General features: G+C 38.3%; 1 protein-coding gene across 1 annotated transcript; it reads left to right on the top strand.

The window, feature by feature from the left end:
* The first annotated feature begins 297 nt into the window (after positions 1–297).
* LOC109217908 (zinc finger CCCH domain-containing protein 48-like) lies at positions 298–9,769 on the top strand. Its single transcript, XM_019382207.1, has 9 exons — positions 298–1,068; positions 1,405–1,500; positions 2,221–2,310; positions 2,493–2,594; positions 2,715–2,858; positions 3,017–3,136; positions 3,222–3,281; positions 8,786–8,883; positions 9,040–9,769. Exons 1-9 carry the CDS (start codon positions 598–600, stop codon positions 9,179–9,181), a joined length of 1,323 nt encoding a protein of 440 aa, XP_019237752.1. The 5' UTR covers positions 298–597; the 3' UTR covers positions 9,182–9,769.
* Positions 9,770–17,799: the final 8,030 nt, after the last annotated feature.

The following is a 17,799-nucleotide window of genomic DNA, read 5'->3' as shown; positions in this document are numbered from 1 at the left end:
TTAGTTTGATTCGTTTCATATATTTAAAAACCGACAAAATTAATTTGATTTCTTTTTTAAAAATCCTGACTCAAATGAAACCGTAACACCCTAAATGTGCTAAAAATATCAATATGAAATAAAAAGGACGAATAGTTCTATTATCCTATATTACTTAGTTCTTTAAATTCCTGGGATTTCACAAATAAGAAAAGAAACAAGATAGTACGTAACTATTTTTCATAATTTTTTTCTGGAATTTAGTTAAGAAAAGAAAATTAAAAAGAAAAGAAATAATCCCGTCAGTCACCAGGTCGTAAAGTTTACGCTGTGGTGTAATAAACAAATTGGGGATCCCTTCTTCCCTACTTGGCTCCAAATTTACTTTCTCTGCAACTCAGAAAATTAGGGTTTCCAATTCCCCAGTCCCATCAAAAACCCTAATAATCGATTTGAAACAAACTCCTCTTCATTTATCCATAATATCCAATCGTCAATTCATTGAGCTTCTTGTCAATGATTAAACCCTATTCACTCACTTGGGTTTATCTACCAAAGATCCACTGAAGATTGAATTGAAGATCACAGACTGAGTATATTATAGTAGTATAGGGAGTAATGGATATGGATGGAAGCAAGCGCATTTTCCAACGGTTGGGTCCTCATTCACAAGGAGGGGACAACAACAGTAACAAACAGCAAAAAGTTTGTTTCCATTGGAGGGCAGGAAGGTGCAACAGATTTCCATGTCCTTTTTTGCATAGAGAATTACCGGCACCGCCACATCAGCAGCAACAGCAGCTGCATAATGGGATGCCGTCATCTTCATCGAAGCGGCCTCATGCTTTCTCTTCCGATTATGATAATCGAGGCAGTGCAGGCGGAGGAGGAATGCGTAGGAATCCCAATTTCAACAATACATGGGGGAGAACTGCTGCTGGCGGGGGTGCAGTTGTGAGGAAGATGGAGAAAGTTTGTAATTATTGGGTAAAAGGGAACTGTACATATGGTAATACTTGTAGGTTTTTGCATTCTTGGACTACTGGCGATTGCTTTACTTTGTTGACCCAACTCGAAGGCCACCAAAAGGTGATCAGTTGTACTTCTGTTGGATATCAATTTGTATAGTCTTGATTGTTTTACGGTTTAACAAGTATAGGAAAACTCATTATGTCATATGATGTGTTTTATTTGAATTGGAATGCTGTTATGGTCAAAGCGGATGCAGGATTTGAACTTTAATTAGTTCCTATCCGTAATTCTACCATATTCCATTAAGTTTACCTTACTGGGTCCAAAATCTATTATTTGTACTTTCTTTAGTGAGTTTTCATATTGTTAACACATAGATGTGGTCTAGCTCGGATGAACCTGTAGCTTATTCACTAGATTGGTTATGGTAAAATAAATGGGTTTTGCAAACAGGTTGTCACAGGGATTGCTTTGCCATCAGGCTCGGATAAGCTTTATTCAGGGAGTACGGACAAGACAGTAAGAGTGTGGGATTGCCAATCTGGACAGGTTCTCCTCATTCTTTTCCTTTTCAGTTTTTGAAGTTATGAAACACGAAAATTGGCATAGGAAAAATGTCTTCGTCGCTTGAAATCTTGATATTGTATAAAATTCACTGGGAAAACTAGGAAAGAGTGTTACTTGCACGTCTCTGCTTCTTTCCCTGCTAGCTGAAACTTTCCTCTATTAATTCCTGTTAAAAAGCATGGGAGTCAAAGCTTTGCTTTTATTGTTGAATTCACGGTGAAAATAAACGAGAAAAGAGATTACTGCAGAACAGTAATGTTATCTTTTGGTCGCATCAGATCTTAATAGCACACACCGCCTCAAAGATAAGGAGAATTCTTTCGCCAGTTTAGCATGTTACAAACATAAAAATTGAAGCCACTTCCTTGCTGAAGGAAGAAGTAAAATGGAAAGAAAATATTGATTCAGTTTGACAAGTTGTAAGAAAACAAGCTGTCAATGGAAAGTGTGAAACTCTAAGCTACCCAGAGAGGGAAAAAATATTTTTGAAGCTGAATTTAAAGGAAAGACATCTTGGAACTTGTAATATATCATGTCTATGTGATAGACATTCTTCCAGATTTCCGTTTGAAGATAGTCAATAAATCTCTTTCCTCTGAAACCTTCCCACTGGATATGATGATTTATTCTCTTCGTGAGACTAGTTTCTAGCTTTGGAGGATCATGAGTGAATTCTTATGTTGTGGCTTCCTTCTGTTGTAGTGTGCAGGAGTTGTCAACTTTGATGGTGAAGTAGGTTGTATGCTTAGTGAAGGACCATGGATTTTTGTGGGTTTAACTAATGTCGTCAAGGTGAGCTGTGAACAGAATTATTTTCCCATCCTGCTCTCTTTACTGGCAGTTCATCTCCCTCTCTCTCTCTCTCTCTCTGCATCTTGCCTCATAGACATATGCTGACCTATTTTCAAATATGTACAACACTCTGAATATAGTGAATTTCATTCCTTACGTGGATGTGCGTGATAACTTCACAGGCATGGAATACTCAAACAGGAACTGACCTCAGTCTTGATGGGCCAGTTGGACAAGTCTATGCTCTTGTTGTTGGCAATGATATGCTCCTAGCTGGTACAGAGGTAGGTGTATACAGTTAGTTATAATTAAAAAAAAAGGAAGAGGTATGGAATGGAAGTGCATGCCTGTACAACCCGGTCTCTCTATCTGAAATTTTGTAAATTAACTGGGAAGTACTGCAGGATGGGATATTAGCATGGAAATATAATGGGAGCACCAACTGTTTTGAACCAGCTGCACAATTGAAAGAACACACCCATCATGTGGTATCACTAGTCGTTGGAGCCAACAGACTATATTCTGGTTCCATGGACAATTCAATAAGAGTAAGTCGGTTGGACTGTGATGTGAATTCTCACATCATCTTATGTTTTTCTATTTCGTCTTGATGCCTAGAGAAAGCTAGGGATTTAGAGTTCTACAGTTTGACCTAGATGTTGCAGTTGCTACCTTTTTGTTCTTACTGTTGCTATCATGACTTCAGGTATGGAACCTTGAAACTATGCAGTGTCTACAGATCTTGACAGGTCATACAAGTGTTGTTATGTCTGTTCTATGCTGGGATCAGTTTCTTTTATCATGTTCATTGGACCAAACAATAAAGGTTTATGTTTGATCTTTTGCTTGAAATTCAGCTCTCTTAAGCTTATCCAATCATGTGTTGATTTGATTGTGCTTGTTTTTTATAGGTCTGGGCTGCTAACGAGAGTGGGAACTTGGAGGTTACGTATACTCACCAAGAGGAAAAGGTATAAGAGATTACTTCATCTGTCGATATTACTTAATGACATTTTGGTGTATGCTCACATATCAGTATATTAACTACGTCAAAATTGAAACCATGTGTTAGAAGAAAGAGAGAACATAGAAAAGGAAAAGTGACAAGCTTAGAATTATCTATTAGTTTGATAAGGAGTGTGTCCATTTCCGAGAAGCAGTTTGGTTTCATGCCGGTCGGTCGACTACCGAAGCCATTCACCTTGTGAGCAGATTGGTGGAGCAGTATAGGGCGATGAAGAAGGACTTGCATATGGTGTTCATTGACCTAGAGAAAGCTTACGACAAAACCCCAAGAGAGATTCTATGGAGATGTTTGGAGGCTAAGGGAGTGCCAGTAGCTTATATTCGAGTGATCCAGGACATGTATGATGGACCTAAGACACGTGTAAGGACAGCGGGAGGGGACTCTGAATACTTCCCGGTTGAGATGGGGTTGTATCAGGGATTTGCACTTAGCCCATTTCTGTTTTCCTTGGCAATAGACGCATTAACGCGACACATTCAGGGGAGGTGCTTTGGTGCATGTTATTTGCAAATGACATAGTTTTGATTGATGAGACGTGTGGTGGTGTCAACGAGAGGCTGGAGGTCTGGAGACATACCCTTCAAGCTGAGTAGGACCAAGACCGAATACTTGAGTGCAAGTTCAACGGCGTTACCCAGGAAGCGGACAGGGATGAGGCTTGATACGCAAGTCATTTTCAGGAGAGAGAGTTTTAAGTACCTTGGGTTTGTGATTCAGAGTGATGGGGAGATAGATGAAGATGTCACACATCGTATTGGAGCAGGGTGGATGAAGTGGAGGCTCGCTTCCGGTGTCTTGTGTGATAAGAATGTGCCGTTGAGACTTAAAGGGAAGTTCTACGAGATAGTGGTTAGACCGACTATTTTGTATGGGGAAAAGTGCTGGCCAGTTAAGAACTCCTATGTCCAACAGATGAAAGTAGCGGAGATGAGGATGTTGGGATGGATGTGTGGGCACACGAGGTTAGATAGAATTAGGAATGGAGTTATTAGGGACACGGTGGGATTGACCCCTGTGGAGGTAAAGATGCGCGAGGCGAGGCTGAGATGGTTCGGGCATTTTAAGAGGAGAAACACAGATGCCCCGGTCAGGAGGTGTGAGAGGTTGACCTTGGGGGGTAAGAGGAAGGGTAGAGGTAGGCCGGAGAAGTCTTGAGGAGAGGTGATCAGGCAGGACGTGGCGCAGCTTGAGCTTACTGAGGACATAACCCTTGATAGGAGGGTGTGAAGGTTGAGAATTAGGGTAGAAGGTTAGTATGTAGCTGAGCATTTCCCTTTGTCTTCCTTAGTTAAACAATATTAGTGTTAGTATAGTATCCATTTTACCCTTAGTTTGCTATTTTCACATATCTTGTATTGTTAGTAGTTGCCATCAGTATCCCTTTAGTTTGATATCATTATATATCTTGCACTGTTATTACTTGTGATAAGTACTTCTTTCATCTTCCCCTTTGTTATCTTGGATTTAGTTTTCTAAATATCCCGTATTGTTATTACTTGCTATCAGTGCTTCTTACATCTTCTCTTTAGCCGAAGGTCTTCCGGAAACAGCCTCTCTGCCCTACCAGGGTCGGGGTAAGGCTGCATACATCCTACCCTTCCCAGACCCCACTTGTGGGAATATACTGGGATCTTGTTGTTGGTGTTGTTGATAGGGAAGAGAGTCATAAAGTGGTTTAAGTTTATTGTTGATGGAATATTCGTTAAATAATTATAATGTTCTTTATAACTAAATTTACAGTTGTGTTTCAAACATTTAATACACTTGCTAGATCAAAAAGTTGGACTACATTGATGTTATTGAATATTCTAAACTTAATTAGTAAAAGAGTAATATACGTAGTACAAACTAAAAGGAAAATTAATACACACTCATCGTCCCAAATGAATGATAGGGTTATTAGAACTTATTAACTTTTAGTTTGTTTCGGATGATGATTGCTCTGTTTTGTTTAAAATACAAATACAGAATTATATATTTGGAACTGCAATAAAATTCTAGAAAGCACTACTTTATAATTGAGATATTCGAAAAATGTTTGAGAAAATTGTAGCAAAAGAAAATGTTATTTGAATATCCAGATTGTAATAACGGTGTAAAATGGTTCATAGGGTTAACCGTGATATTGAAATCCTTCTACAGGGCATTTTGGCCAAGCAAAAATTTGAGTGAATATTTTTTTAATTATTTGAATTCTGACAACTTGGGCCTTTTACTTAATAAGTATGTTTCATACAATGATCATGTTAAATTGCTAAATAAAGATAGTATAACATACAAGCTAAAAAATTAACTAAGTGCTGTAAAAGAAGTGAACATTTAGATTTTTGAAATAGAATTTAGATTTTAATTTATTTTTCAGTTCTAATGAAAACAAGATAGGATATTATGTTAGCATCAGAGATCGGAGATTAGCTAAACTATTGAGTATATTGGGTGGGAAATGGAAGTAAAAGAGAGCAAGATTTAGTGATGCGGGACAAGAGAATCTGGGAATGATAGGAAAAAGATGGTTGCTTGCCGTTCACTTTCGTTGGCATTGGATGAATACACACTTTAAGGCCCTGCTGAGGAAACGAAAGGAAAAGCCTTCGTCGGATTTCCCCGTGTGGAAGGCTTATGGAGCTGTCCATGAGTCATAGGGTGGTTCTGATTTCAATACCCGTCAAAATCAGCAAGGATGAATATTAGTGTGGACAGGTGCTCTCAGAATTACAGAAGTTAATACTTATAAAGATTCTTCAGAAGTGGTTTTGGAGTTCTCTTTAATTGATCCTCCTTGCGGAAGACCATATACATGGTTTGGAAATAATATTGATAGCTTTGCTTCTAGAGTCGATAGATTCTTTTTAATCAAACGTATTAAATTTCTAAAGCAAAGAGTACATTCTGCAGTTTCATCTGTTGTCATTGATCGTTGTCCTATTTTACTGGAGTTTGGGAGTGAGACAAAACAAAACCATATTCGAGATCAACTGGTTGACATGCGTTAGATAGTTATGGTTTTGAGGATTTAGTGGTCAAATGGTGGAAGTTAGACATAAAGGAATAAAACATTAAAGATGCCTGATCCTTGTAAGAAAAAACACTAAGATGTCTGAATAATTGAAAGAAAATAAATCCAGAGTTAGAGAGAATTGTACAGATGGATAGCATGATGGGGAGCGCGTGCGAAGATGTGGCAAAAGAATTGGCATTGCTCTATAAACCGGGATATATTTCTAAAACCAGTCCTGGAGACCAAAGCTCAAATCTTCTGGGTTTACAAGTTGGTAAAAAGGCTAAACAATTTAAAGAATATCAAAAACTCATAACGAATGCAACTCAATTGACAAAATGGAAATAAGTGGGAATTCAGAGGAAGATCCTGTACATCACACGTTGGAATTATGAATCACGAGAACCTCTTGACCAAACTGGAGAGATTATAACTTAGCTACCGTATCGGTTGAATAGAAGGAATGGTTACAAAGACCATTTATAAAGATTGGAGAAGGAAGTTGAACAGGTCATCAAACAACTCGTTGGAGATGAAGTTCCTGGCTAGTCTGTTTCACCATGACAACTTTTCAGAGATGCTGAGTACTGATGATACATTAATTTATGTGGTGCTGAAGAAAGGGAACTACTATATCTAAGGGTTTTATATTACTGGTTTTCGAGCCAGTGTCTGGCCTCCATATGAATCTGCCAAGAAAAACTATTTATTCATGGCAGTTTATTTGGGCAACATAGAAATGTTCCCACCCTCTATCTTGGGCTGCATTTGGGAGCAAAATTCAGGACAATGGAGTCTACAAAAGAAATGAAAAAAAGCTGGTGCCTTTGGAAGAAGCAATGTCTCTTTTGGGAAAGATTGACGTAGATAATAGTATATCCGCTAACCTATCGACTGTTCATGGTGCATATTCCAGATAGAACTGAGAATCGTAACACATTAAGAAATGATTTTCTATTGGAAGATAATCAGGATAGGAAGGAGCTGCACCTTAGTGTGATGTAAAGCAATCTTAAAATATGGTGGCCGAAAGGCGGAACTTATGTTGCATAATAAGAGTATCTTGTTCGAATATGGCTGGGGATTTGATGTTGGAAGAGAAGAACTGTCAAAGGTGTTTAAAAAAAGACAAAATGTCTGGTGGGCTAGATCTGGTACCTTATCTTATAGAGTTGCAATTTGGAAATGCATTAGAAGTCTCCAGGAATAGTTCCTAGATAAGTAAGATCTAATAGGAAGAAGGATAAATTTGTTGGCAGTCTAGCAGATATGTGATACTACTTTGTAAGACAGGTTTCCAGATTTATACATGTTTTTTTTTTTTTTTTGAGAAGGTAACATTTGTGTGTATTGATATATAACAGTACATAGGTTGTACTGGAACCATATTTACAATGTGCAAAAGGATAGACTACTGAGCTACAATCCTAGCAGTATTCTTCTAGGATCGATACAGTATCTTCTGGCCACTTTTGTTTACACCAAAAATAATAAAGTAGGACACAATTCATTTTGATCTTCTGTATTGAATTGCTACTATCCTCAAAACATCTAGAGTTTCTCTCCTTCCATATTGTCCACCATATACATGGTGGACACTATACATGCTTTTGATTAATGAATAAAGCTCTCTAGCGGAATGTCTTAGTGGGTGTAACTGGAATGTCCAATTTAGGAGGAACTGGAATTACTGGGAGATAGATAGAGTTAATTTTCTGTTGGAACATTAAAGAAGGTGCTTTTTTCTGTGCCTCTGGTAGAATATCTCAGTATGGGGATTGGATTCGGAAAATTCAACTACTGGAAGAATGGTTGTGTTATTTATCTTCTGGAACATTTAAAGGAGGCGAGGTTGATTGAAGACCAAAGTGATTCTCTGAATTGAATGGCTGGAGGGGATGGTAAATTTCTGAACGGTCATGTTTGAGACAATTGTCAATAGTCTTGGAGGAAGATATGGAAAACCAGTGCACCAATAACCTATGTTGCTTCCCCGTTGGGCCCTTTATTTGCTATCTTAATTTATCATTTGAAAAAAATAAATTATGTTGCTCGGACTCTCCGGTAATGCCGCGGGGTGCATTTTTGTATGATCCAATACGGGTGCAGCGGCACATAGCCAACATTTGAGAATGTTTGATTTTTTTATTTTTTGTTATTTTTTTATGTCTAGTTATCTATTTCAGTCTGAAAAAATAGAAAGTCAGTGCCCGAGATTTTGCCAAAACGTTAGACATTTTGGAGTTTGACCGCATATTCTAAATCATGTTATACAATTCTGGACGGGAATCCACTATTGCATTAGTGATTTGAGTAATTGCATATAGATCAGAAGAATGAAGCTTGCTTGCTTCATCTATCAAACTACGATGATGTAGTTAATGCATAACTTTTTTGATAGACAATGAGCTTTTCTCATTTTGTTCATGTTTGATGTTGTCTATCTGTAGGGTGTGCTAGCTCTCTGTGGCATGCATGATTCAGAAGCAAAGCCTGTATTGCTCTGCTCTTGCAATGACAAAATGATCCGCGTCTATGATTTGCCATCGTAAGCTTCATACTCAGCCTTTTTTTTTTTGATGAAGTGGTATATTAATAACAAAAGCATCCAGAGGATGCTTCATACTCAGCCTTTATGTTGTTGGAATTCTTTGTTGGTTCCTGCTATTGATGGATCATTTACAACATTACTTCTTCTGGTTAGCTTTTCCGAGAGGGGGAAAATATTCTCGAAGGAGGTCGTTCGTCGAATCGAGATCGGTCCTGGTGGTTTATTTTTTACCGGTGATGAATCAGGTCAACTTAGAGTTTGGAAGTGGTTAACTGAATCCAGCAGTACAGCTTGAGAGGATTGCTGCATTTATAGTGATAATATCCTTGTTATTGGCCAGCAGTTATCTTGTTATTCTTCTCCTGTTGAGAAAATGTACCAAGCAAGGGAATATATAATAAGATAAAGTAGTATCACTTTTGATTTTTCAGAGGTAGGACTCCGGGTCACGTCCTAGCAGCCCGGCTTAGGAGCCTTGCCGTTTTTGTTGCTTTTAACTATTGAGCTCTTGATGGGATCCAGGCATATTTTTTCTTAGTCTGGTTTGTACTCAAAATCATGATATTCATGTAATTCTCTGGAGGACATTTCTGGTCTTCTCCTCTTGATGAATCAGGTCGTTCACGAGTTATGGATGTAGCTCAAAAAGCCCTTGTGTAACCTTGAATAAGATATGCACGACCAGAAGACTGAAAGCTTGTTCATTGTGAACTATGTTTCTACGAGTGCAATTCCACCGAGTAGTATTATAGAAGTTAGTATTCCTAGAGAATGGTATAGAATTATTTCATATTTTTCGTGTTACTTCTGTAAGGAAGACTTATTTTAAGAGTCTTCTAAATAGACATGTTTCGTTATAGTTTGGTGACTTCCTTTTTAATTCTTTTTTGAGGCAAGTTTGGGAGCCGGTTGCTTTGCTATTAGTTGTAAGTTTGCTAGCGCTTGACTAGGAGCAAAACAGAAATTAAAGGTACTCTAATATGTTCTTACGAATCTTTACTTCGCCATTTTCTTCTAGTGCATTGCTGTAACAGCAAAAAGCTAAAGAAAAAAGCAGTATACCTGCATTGCTCTATTTTCTCCCGAATGATTGAAGCCTTAAAGAGAAAACCCCAAATATGTTTGTAGTTCAAGCTCACGTTACTTGGTCTAAATATTATTGTACACTTTAAAATCTACGCTATAATCTTGTTGAACCTCTTCTATACCCATTTACTTTTTCACCTTTCTATTTTTATTTTTAAAAGGTTACGGGAGAAGATATGAAAGGTACTAACATGCTGTATCATTTATAAAGTTGCTATTAACCAGTGACCTGTATGGATGAACAGGCAACTGATCCAGGGTCCATTTAATTTTTTTTAATCGGGTCAAAATTCAGTTGGAGGCCTCAATGCAAAGTTAATTTATATTATGGAAGATGTGTCCATGCAAATTTAGATTTAATCAGTGTGCAAGAGATATATATAAAACGGAAAAAGGCCAAATATATCCTTGTACTATTAGAAAAGGTTTAAATGTAGCTCTCATTATACTTTGAATCCAAATGTATCCCTACCGTTATACTTCGAATCCAAATATACCCCTATCGTTATACTATTGTTTCAAATACACCATTTTCCCGTTAAGTTTGTCTTAAATGGACATCCAATCTTATGTGGCACTGACATTTGATGAGGCGGATACCACATGGCTTGCCACCTCAGTGCCATTAACCCATTTTACCCCTCCTATTTTTTTTTTCCACCACTAAAATTTCCTTGCTCCCACCACTATTGCCACCATTACCCCTACCATAAAAACTATTGCATTTCAAATTTTAGTCTTTTATATATGGATTAGGGGGGATGAGGTGGCATGCCATGTGTCATCCACCCCATCAAATATCAGTGCCACATAGAATTGGATGTCCACCTTGGAGAAGCTTAACAGAAGAGAGGTATATTTGAACCAATAGTATTACGGCAGGGGTATATTTGGAATCAAAGTATAACGAAGGATATATTTAAATATTTTCTCATAGTAGAAGGATATATTTGACCCTTTGCCGTATATAAAAAACACTAGCTGAATAGAGGAAGATTGAGCAAACTATGCTGAAATCACCCAGAACTCTTAAGGGAGACTCCAAAAGCTGCTCTCCAACGTTCAAAGGGGTCAAAGATACACTAAAAATGACCTAGATTGCTATTTATAATCGTTTGCAATATCTAACAGAAGTGCCCCTATGGTGTCCAGATGTGGAGTCGATTGATGATCGTCTCCATGTTTGGTTTTAATGCTTCAGATGTCCTTGTGACTTTGTTCGTGGAGACGTTGATGTTCGTGGTCTGGTTCGTGGCTCCACGATTCATATCGTGGAGCTGGGCAAAACTTGTACAATTCTTTGCTCCAGATGCCCTTCAAGATCGTGGAGTAGTTCGTGGAGACGTTCAAGATCGTGGAGTTGGGCAGACTGTTAGTAGACTGTATTTGTAAAATAATTCTGGAAATATAAATGAATATAAACAGAAATGAACATAAACAGAAATGACATAAAACCAATTCGAGCCCACTGAAATTCACAGTGTTTCCTTAAGGAATTTAATCCCCTCCTAGTACCCAAGGTTATGGATTATTTCCTCCCAGGATAGAACGAATTACACACTGGTGTAGTGGTACTTCAAACCCCAGTGTTTCAGCGAACACAAAGTTCGGTAGCAAATCACACATACTTTTACTTTGTTTGATGCTAAAAGTATGCAGAAGAAGGAGAGAAAACTCAGAAAATCGTAGTGAAATTCTGAGCAGAATAGTATTGTATTTATAGCCAAAGTTGGGCTGAAATCTGAAGAGGTGCAACTCTTCAGAATGGCTGTTTATGCAAAACGCCCACAGCATAAATGCCATTACATAAATGGCCATTTACTCAACAATAAAGAGGGAAAATAAAGAGGGAAAATTGAAGAGGGTAGTTACTTTTCTGTTACCAAAACAGAAAAACGGATTGGATTTAATATTAATATTCTGTTATAAAACCAAATATTTAATAACATTTCTGTTAAATATTTTACTATTAACAAATAAATTTGGTCCAAAAAGTTAATCAATCAATCGATCATTTGACCAAATCCAAATCCAAATCCGAATCCGAAGCCGAAGCCGTAGCCGTAGCCGAAGCCGAAGCCGAAGCTGAAGCCGAGCCGAGCGAGCGACGACGACGACGGCGCGAGGCTTGCCTTCTTCTCAACTCTTTAAGAGCTAGAAGAAGAGCAATTGCTTATATACCCATAAAAAACCTCTTCCTCTTCCAATATGGGATAATGCCCATTTGCCGGGGGGGGGGGGGGGGACTTAAAATTTCACTCAAAAACTTCATTTCCCTCCATTTCCCATTCACCCTCTTTTATGTATTTAATATATTAATTAAATACATCCAAAACCCAACAATCCCCCACATGAATGGGGAATGGCTATATCACGAAAGTATGCATGAAAAACTGTGTGATTCGCAAGTAAGGATTAATTGCATCTGGATAAGTAGGTTTCCCTTTGAACTTTCCGTAGTGAACTTATGTCGGATATACTCGATCGATCGGTAGATTTGATATCTTTGAATCGTCGAACTTTAGTGTATACCTAGACAACCATAAGTCACACAACCAACCCTTAACCGTCTTTGGTTCTCATTGTTGTGTTCGTTTCGGCCATGAACACCGCCTGGTTTCATAAGTGCGTAGAGAACTGGCCTTACAATGTTCTCCTTGAAGCGGCTAACTCTTCACACTTACATAGGTGATTCCTAAACGTGTCATTCCGTAGATACACTATTTGATATACCCCGTATCAAATTTAGAAATCATTAAAAAGCCTTAATGCTTTATCCTGGGTACTGAACATTGTCTCATCACGAGAATGGACCAAAAGTTTAGTTGACAATGTTGAACCGTCATAAATGACTTTGTTTGATCTCCTTGAACCTAGATCTTGGAATCTCCAGTCTTGTAGGTAGAGTTACCGCCACTATGACTTGTTCTCGGCCACAGTCCCATTCCCCTTGATGACTTCTCAAATACCTCTCTAGTTAGGCCTTTTGTAAGTGGATCCGACACATTATCACTTGACTTTACATAGTCAATCGTGATAATTCCTCTAGAGAGTAATTGTCTAACGGTTTTATGTCTTCGTCGTATATGGCGAGACTTACCGTTATACATAACGCTCCTAGCCCTTCCAATTGCCGCTTGACTATCACAATGTATGCATATTGGTGCCAACGGTTTGGGCCAAAATGGAATATCTTCCAAGAAATTCCGGAGCCATTCAGCTTCTTCACCTGCTTTATCCAAGGCTATGAACTCAGCCTCTATTGTAGAGCGGGCAATACAAGTTTGTTTGGATGACTTCCAAGATACCACTCCTCCACCAATAGTGAATACATATCCACTTGTGGACTTGGAATCAGTTGATCCGGTGATCCAATTTGCATCACAGTATCCCTCAATGACTGCAGGATATTTATTGTAGTGCAAAGCAAAGTCCTGGGTATGTACTAAATACCCCAAAACTCGTTTCATGGCCATCCAATGAGATTGGCCTGGATTGCTCGTATATCGACTCAATTTACTTATAGCACAAGCTATATCTGGTCGTGTACAATTCATGATGTACATTAAGCAACCCAACACACGAGCATAATCCAATTGTGATATGCTCTGGCCTTTGTTCTTTGCTAATGCAAGATTCACATCAATTGGAGTCTTTGCAACTTTAAAGCCCAAGTGCTTGAATTTTTCAAGTACTGTCTTAATATAATGAGATTGTGACAATGCTAGACCTTGAGAATTCTTATGGATCTTAATTCCCAGAATTAAATCAACAACTCCCAAGTCTTTCATATCAAACTTGCTAGTTAGCATACGCTTAGTAGCATTTATGTTGGCAATGTCATTACTCATTATGAGCATATCATCCACATATAAGCAAACAATGACTATGTGATTTGGAACATTTTTAATGTACACACATTTATCACATTCATTTATCTTAAATCCATTTGACAACATTGTTTGGTCAAATTTAGCATGCCATTGTTTGGGTGCTTGTTTTAATCCGTAAAGGGACTTAACAAGTCTACAGACCTTCTTTTCTTTACCTGGAACCACAAACCCTTCAGGTTGTTCCATGTAGATTTCTTCCTCCAACTCTCCTTTTAAGAAGGCCGTCTTAACATCCATTTGATGAATTTCAAGACCATAAACTGCAGCTAACGCTACTAACGTTCGTATGGATGTAATTCTTGTAACTGGAGAGTATGTATCAAAATAGTCAAGACCTTCTCGTTGTCTATACCCTTTGACCACAAGTCTTGCCTTATACTTGTCAATAGTGCCATCATCTTTCATTTTCCTCTTAAAGATCCATTTAGAACCCAACGGTTTATTTCCAGGAGGAAGATCAACCAATTCCCATGTATGGTTGTTCAGTATGGATTCTATTTCACTATTGACTGCCTCTTTCCATAACAATGATTCCGAAGAAGACATAGCTTCTTTAAATGTTTGAGGCTCATTTTCCAATATGAAAGTCACAAAATCTGGTCCAAAAGAAGTAGACGTTCTTTGACGTTTACTACGTCTTGGATCCTCCTGGTTAAGTGTACTTTCTTTTGTTTCTTCCCGAGGTCGTTTAGATCCTTCACCAATCGACTCACATTCCTTTTTATACGGATTTATATTTTCAAAGAACTCAACATTATCTGATTCTATAACCGTATTATTATGAATGTCGGGATTTTCTGATTTATGAACCAGAAATCGATATGCTTTACTATTAATCGCATATCCTATGAAAACACAATCAATGGTTTTCGGTCCTATTTTTACCCTTTTGGGTTTAGGAACTTGCACTTTTGCCAAACACCCCCACACTTTAAAATAATTCAAGTTGGGCTTCCTTCCTTTCCATTTTTCATATGGAATGGATTGTGTTTTACTATGGGGTATTCGATTTAGTATTCGGCTGGCCGTAAGAACGGCTTCCCCCCACAAGTTCTGTGGCAAACCAGAACTTATCAATAATGCGTTCATCATCTCCTTTAATGAACGATTCTTTCATTCTACAATCCCATTGGATTGGGCGTGTAAGGGGCCGTTGTTTGATGAATAATTCCATATTCTAAATGTTGTCTCAAGATCAGTTGAAGTTTTGAAGAATGACAAATGAACTCAGTGAAGGACCAGGTCCATCTTAGGAGACACAGTTGTTATGTCCCATGCACATGAGATGCACGTGAAGAAGATAAGTCCTTGGGTATCAAGCAGCAATATCTTCTGACCTGATCGAAAAGATTGCATATGGGATAAGGAGAAGATGTCTCCTTATAAGAAGAGAACACATCCGGATAAGGGTTGGAGTTTGCATTGGTCTAGGACTCAAACTCAATAGAGGATCAGAAATTGAGTTACAATCCAACTCTAATTACTAATCTAATAAATAACTGAGTTGTTCTCTTTTACAGGTATTCACATACGCTGAAGTTAAGCAAAATTGAGAGCAAAAGAGCAAGGCTATTTTGCAAGCAATTTATGTGAGATTGAGTGTGCACGCCTGCATCTACTTGAATAAGATAGAAGAACCAGTTCCATTGTGTTTATTCTTATTCTAGTTCATTTGTAGTAGGTGATTTAAAACTTGTACCTTTCTAGCTTTCATAGAAGCAATTGTATTAGGTACTTTGAGTATTCAAGTTAGAGTTAACTTGAAAGTGTCGCAACAGTTGAGGCTGTGTGCCACACTGGGATTAAAGTTAATCCTTAGGTTTACAAGAGTTTTGTAAATGTTGTTTTTGGCTCATTGAGTTTAGTGGATGTTTGGGAAAATCCTACTGAGTAGTAGGTCGTGGTTTTTTCACCTTTTGAGCCAGGTGTTTTCCACGTAAAAATCCTTGTGTTCTTTTATTTTCTGTATTTTAATTCCGCAAACAACAGTAGTTAGAACACCTAGAAGAACCAGGTTCTTCTAGATCGAAAATTGGGTACCACACAAATCACCCCCCCTCTTGTGTGGTATTGACGTTTAGAACATCAATTGGTATCAGAGCGGGTTATCCTTGAAGAGGCTAACACCTTAGGAAAAGATCAACATGAGTGCACCACCTGGGAACTGGGAAGGGCAATCTACTGCCAGGCCTCCACTATTCAATGGACAGTATTACTCATGGTGGAAGAATAGGATGAAGGATCACATCATAGGAGAAGACTATGAACTCTGGGTCATAGTCACCGATGGTCCTTTGGCAACTACAATGAAAAATGAGGAATGAGTGGAAGTGCCAAAGACAAGGGCTCATTGTACTGCTGAAGATTTGAAAAAATGGGAGAAAAATGCTAAGGCCAAGAAATGGCTTGTGTGCGGACTGGGTCCAGATGAATACAGCAGGATCCAAAGCTGTACTACTGCAAAAGAGATATGGGACACTTTGCAAGTGGCTCATGAAGGAACACCTCAAGTGAAGAGATCCAGAGGAACATTGCTATATTCTCAATATGAGAATTTCACTATGAAAGATGGAGAAACCATTCAAGAGATGTACACAAGGTTCACTACACTGACAAATGAACTTAAGTCTCTTGGAAGAGTTATTCTTGAAGAAGACAAGGTTGAGAAGATCTTGACAAGAGTTCTTCCAGTTGCTTGGGAAAGCAAAATCACTGCCATTCAGGAGTCCAAGAATATGGCCACTCTCAGGCTGGATGAACTGATTGGGAATCTTACTGCTTATGAACTGAGAAGGCAAACTAGGAAGATGGATACACCCAAGAAGGAGAGAAGTTTGGCTCTCAAAATTACAGAAGGTTCAGACCTAGAAGATGATGAGATGGCTATGATCACTAAAGATTTCAAAAAGTACCTAATGAGAGGAAAGGGTTCATCAAGAGGTACAAACTTCAACAAGACAAGAGCTCCTGAGAAACAGACAAATGATGGCTGCTATAAGTGTGGTAAGACTGACCATATGATCAAGAATTGCCCTCAATGGGAGATTGAGTGGAAGAAAGCAAGGGTTGAACGAAGAAACAGGAAGAAGGAACATGTTCAACCCAAGAAAAATAAAGGTTCAACTAAGGCTATGGTTGTTGCTTGGGGTGAAACCTCTGATGAAGACTCAGAAGATGAAGCTGAAGAAGAGCAAGCTCTTATGGCCATTGGAGAATCAGATGATGAGCAGGAGGTAAGTATTCTGCATCTCAAGGATAAAATTAAATTTCTGTCTAAAGAAAGGTTGGCTGAGCTATTATTAGACTTCATTGATGAGTCTGAAATAGTTAACAATGAAAAGGAAGTTCTGTCTAGGGAATGTGTTATCCTAAAAGCAAAATGCAACAGTCTAGAATCTAGGGCTGATGAGAGTGATAACAAAAATGCTGAGTTGAAGAACCAGGTTCTTGAACTTGACAATAGTATTCTAGAACTTAGGTCAGAAAATCTAAAACTGAAACTAGGAATAGGAAAGAAGAAAGCTGATCACTCATTTCTCACTCTAGAAGAAAATCTAGGAAAAATGAAAGATGAACTGTATAAGAAAGATGATTCGATTAAGGTTCTAAAAGAAGATCTAGGAAAGGTAAAACATGAACTAGACATAACTTGCAAATGGAACAAAGCTTCTGATGCTCTCTCATGGTTACAAGAGCATCACAGTAGCAATAAAAGAGGACTTGGCTATGGGACTCAAGCTCCAAAATGGGACCCCAAAAACAAGTACCTCACTCTTCCTGAAAATAAGATCTGCACACACTGTGGTAAGACTGGCCATTATAAAAATGAATGTAATGCAAAGGAAAAGGCCAGTCAAAGGAACAAAGCTTTTGTTCAAGAAAAACACAAACTGCCTAGCTGGGCAAGAAAGAATCTGATTCATCCTTTTGCCCA

Source organism: Nicotiana attenuata, unplaced genomic scaffold (assembly GCF_001879085.1).
Source record: "Nicotiana attenuata strain UT unplaced genomic scaffold, NIATTr2, whole genome shotgun sequence".
In the NCBI taxonomy this organism is placed as follows: domain Eukaryota; kingdom Viridiplantae; phylum Streptophyta; class Magnoliopsida; order Solanales; family Solanaceae; genus Nicotiana; species Nicotiana attenuata.
Note: the sequence above shows the minus strand (reverse complement) of the source record. Positions and strands in the feature narration are given on the sequence as shown.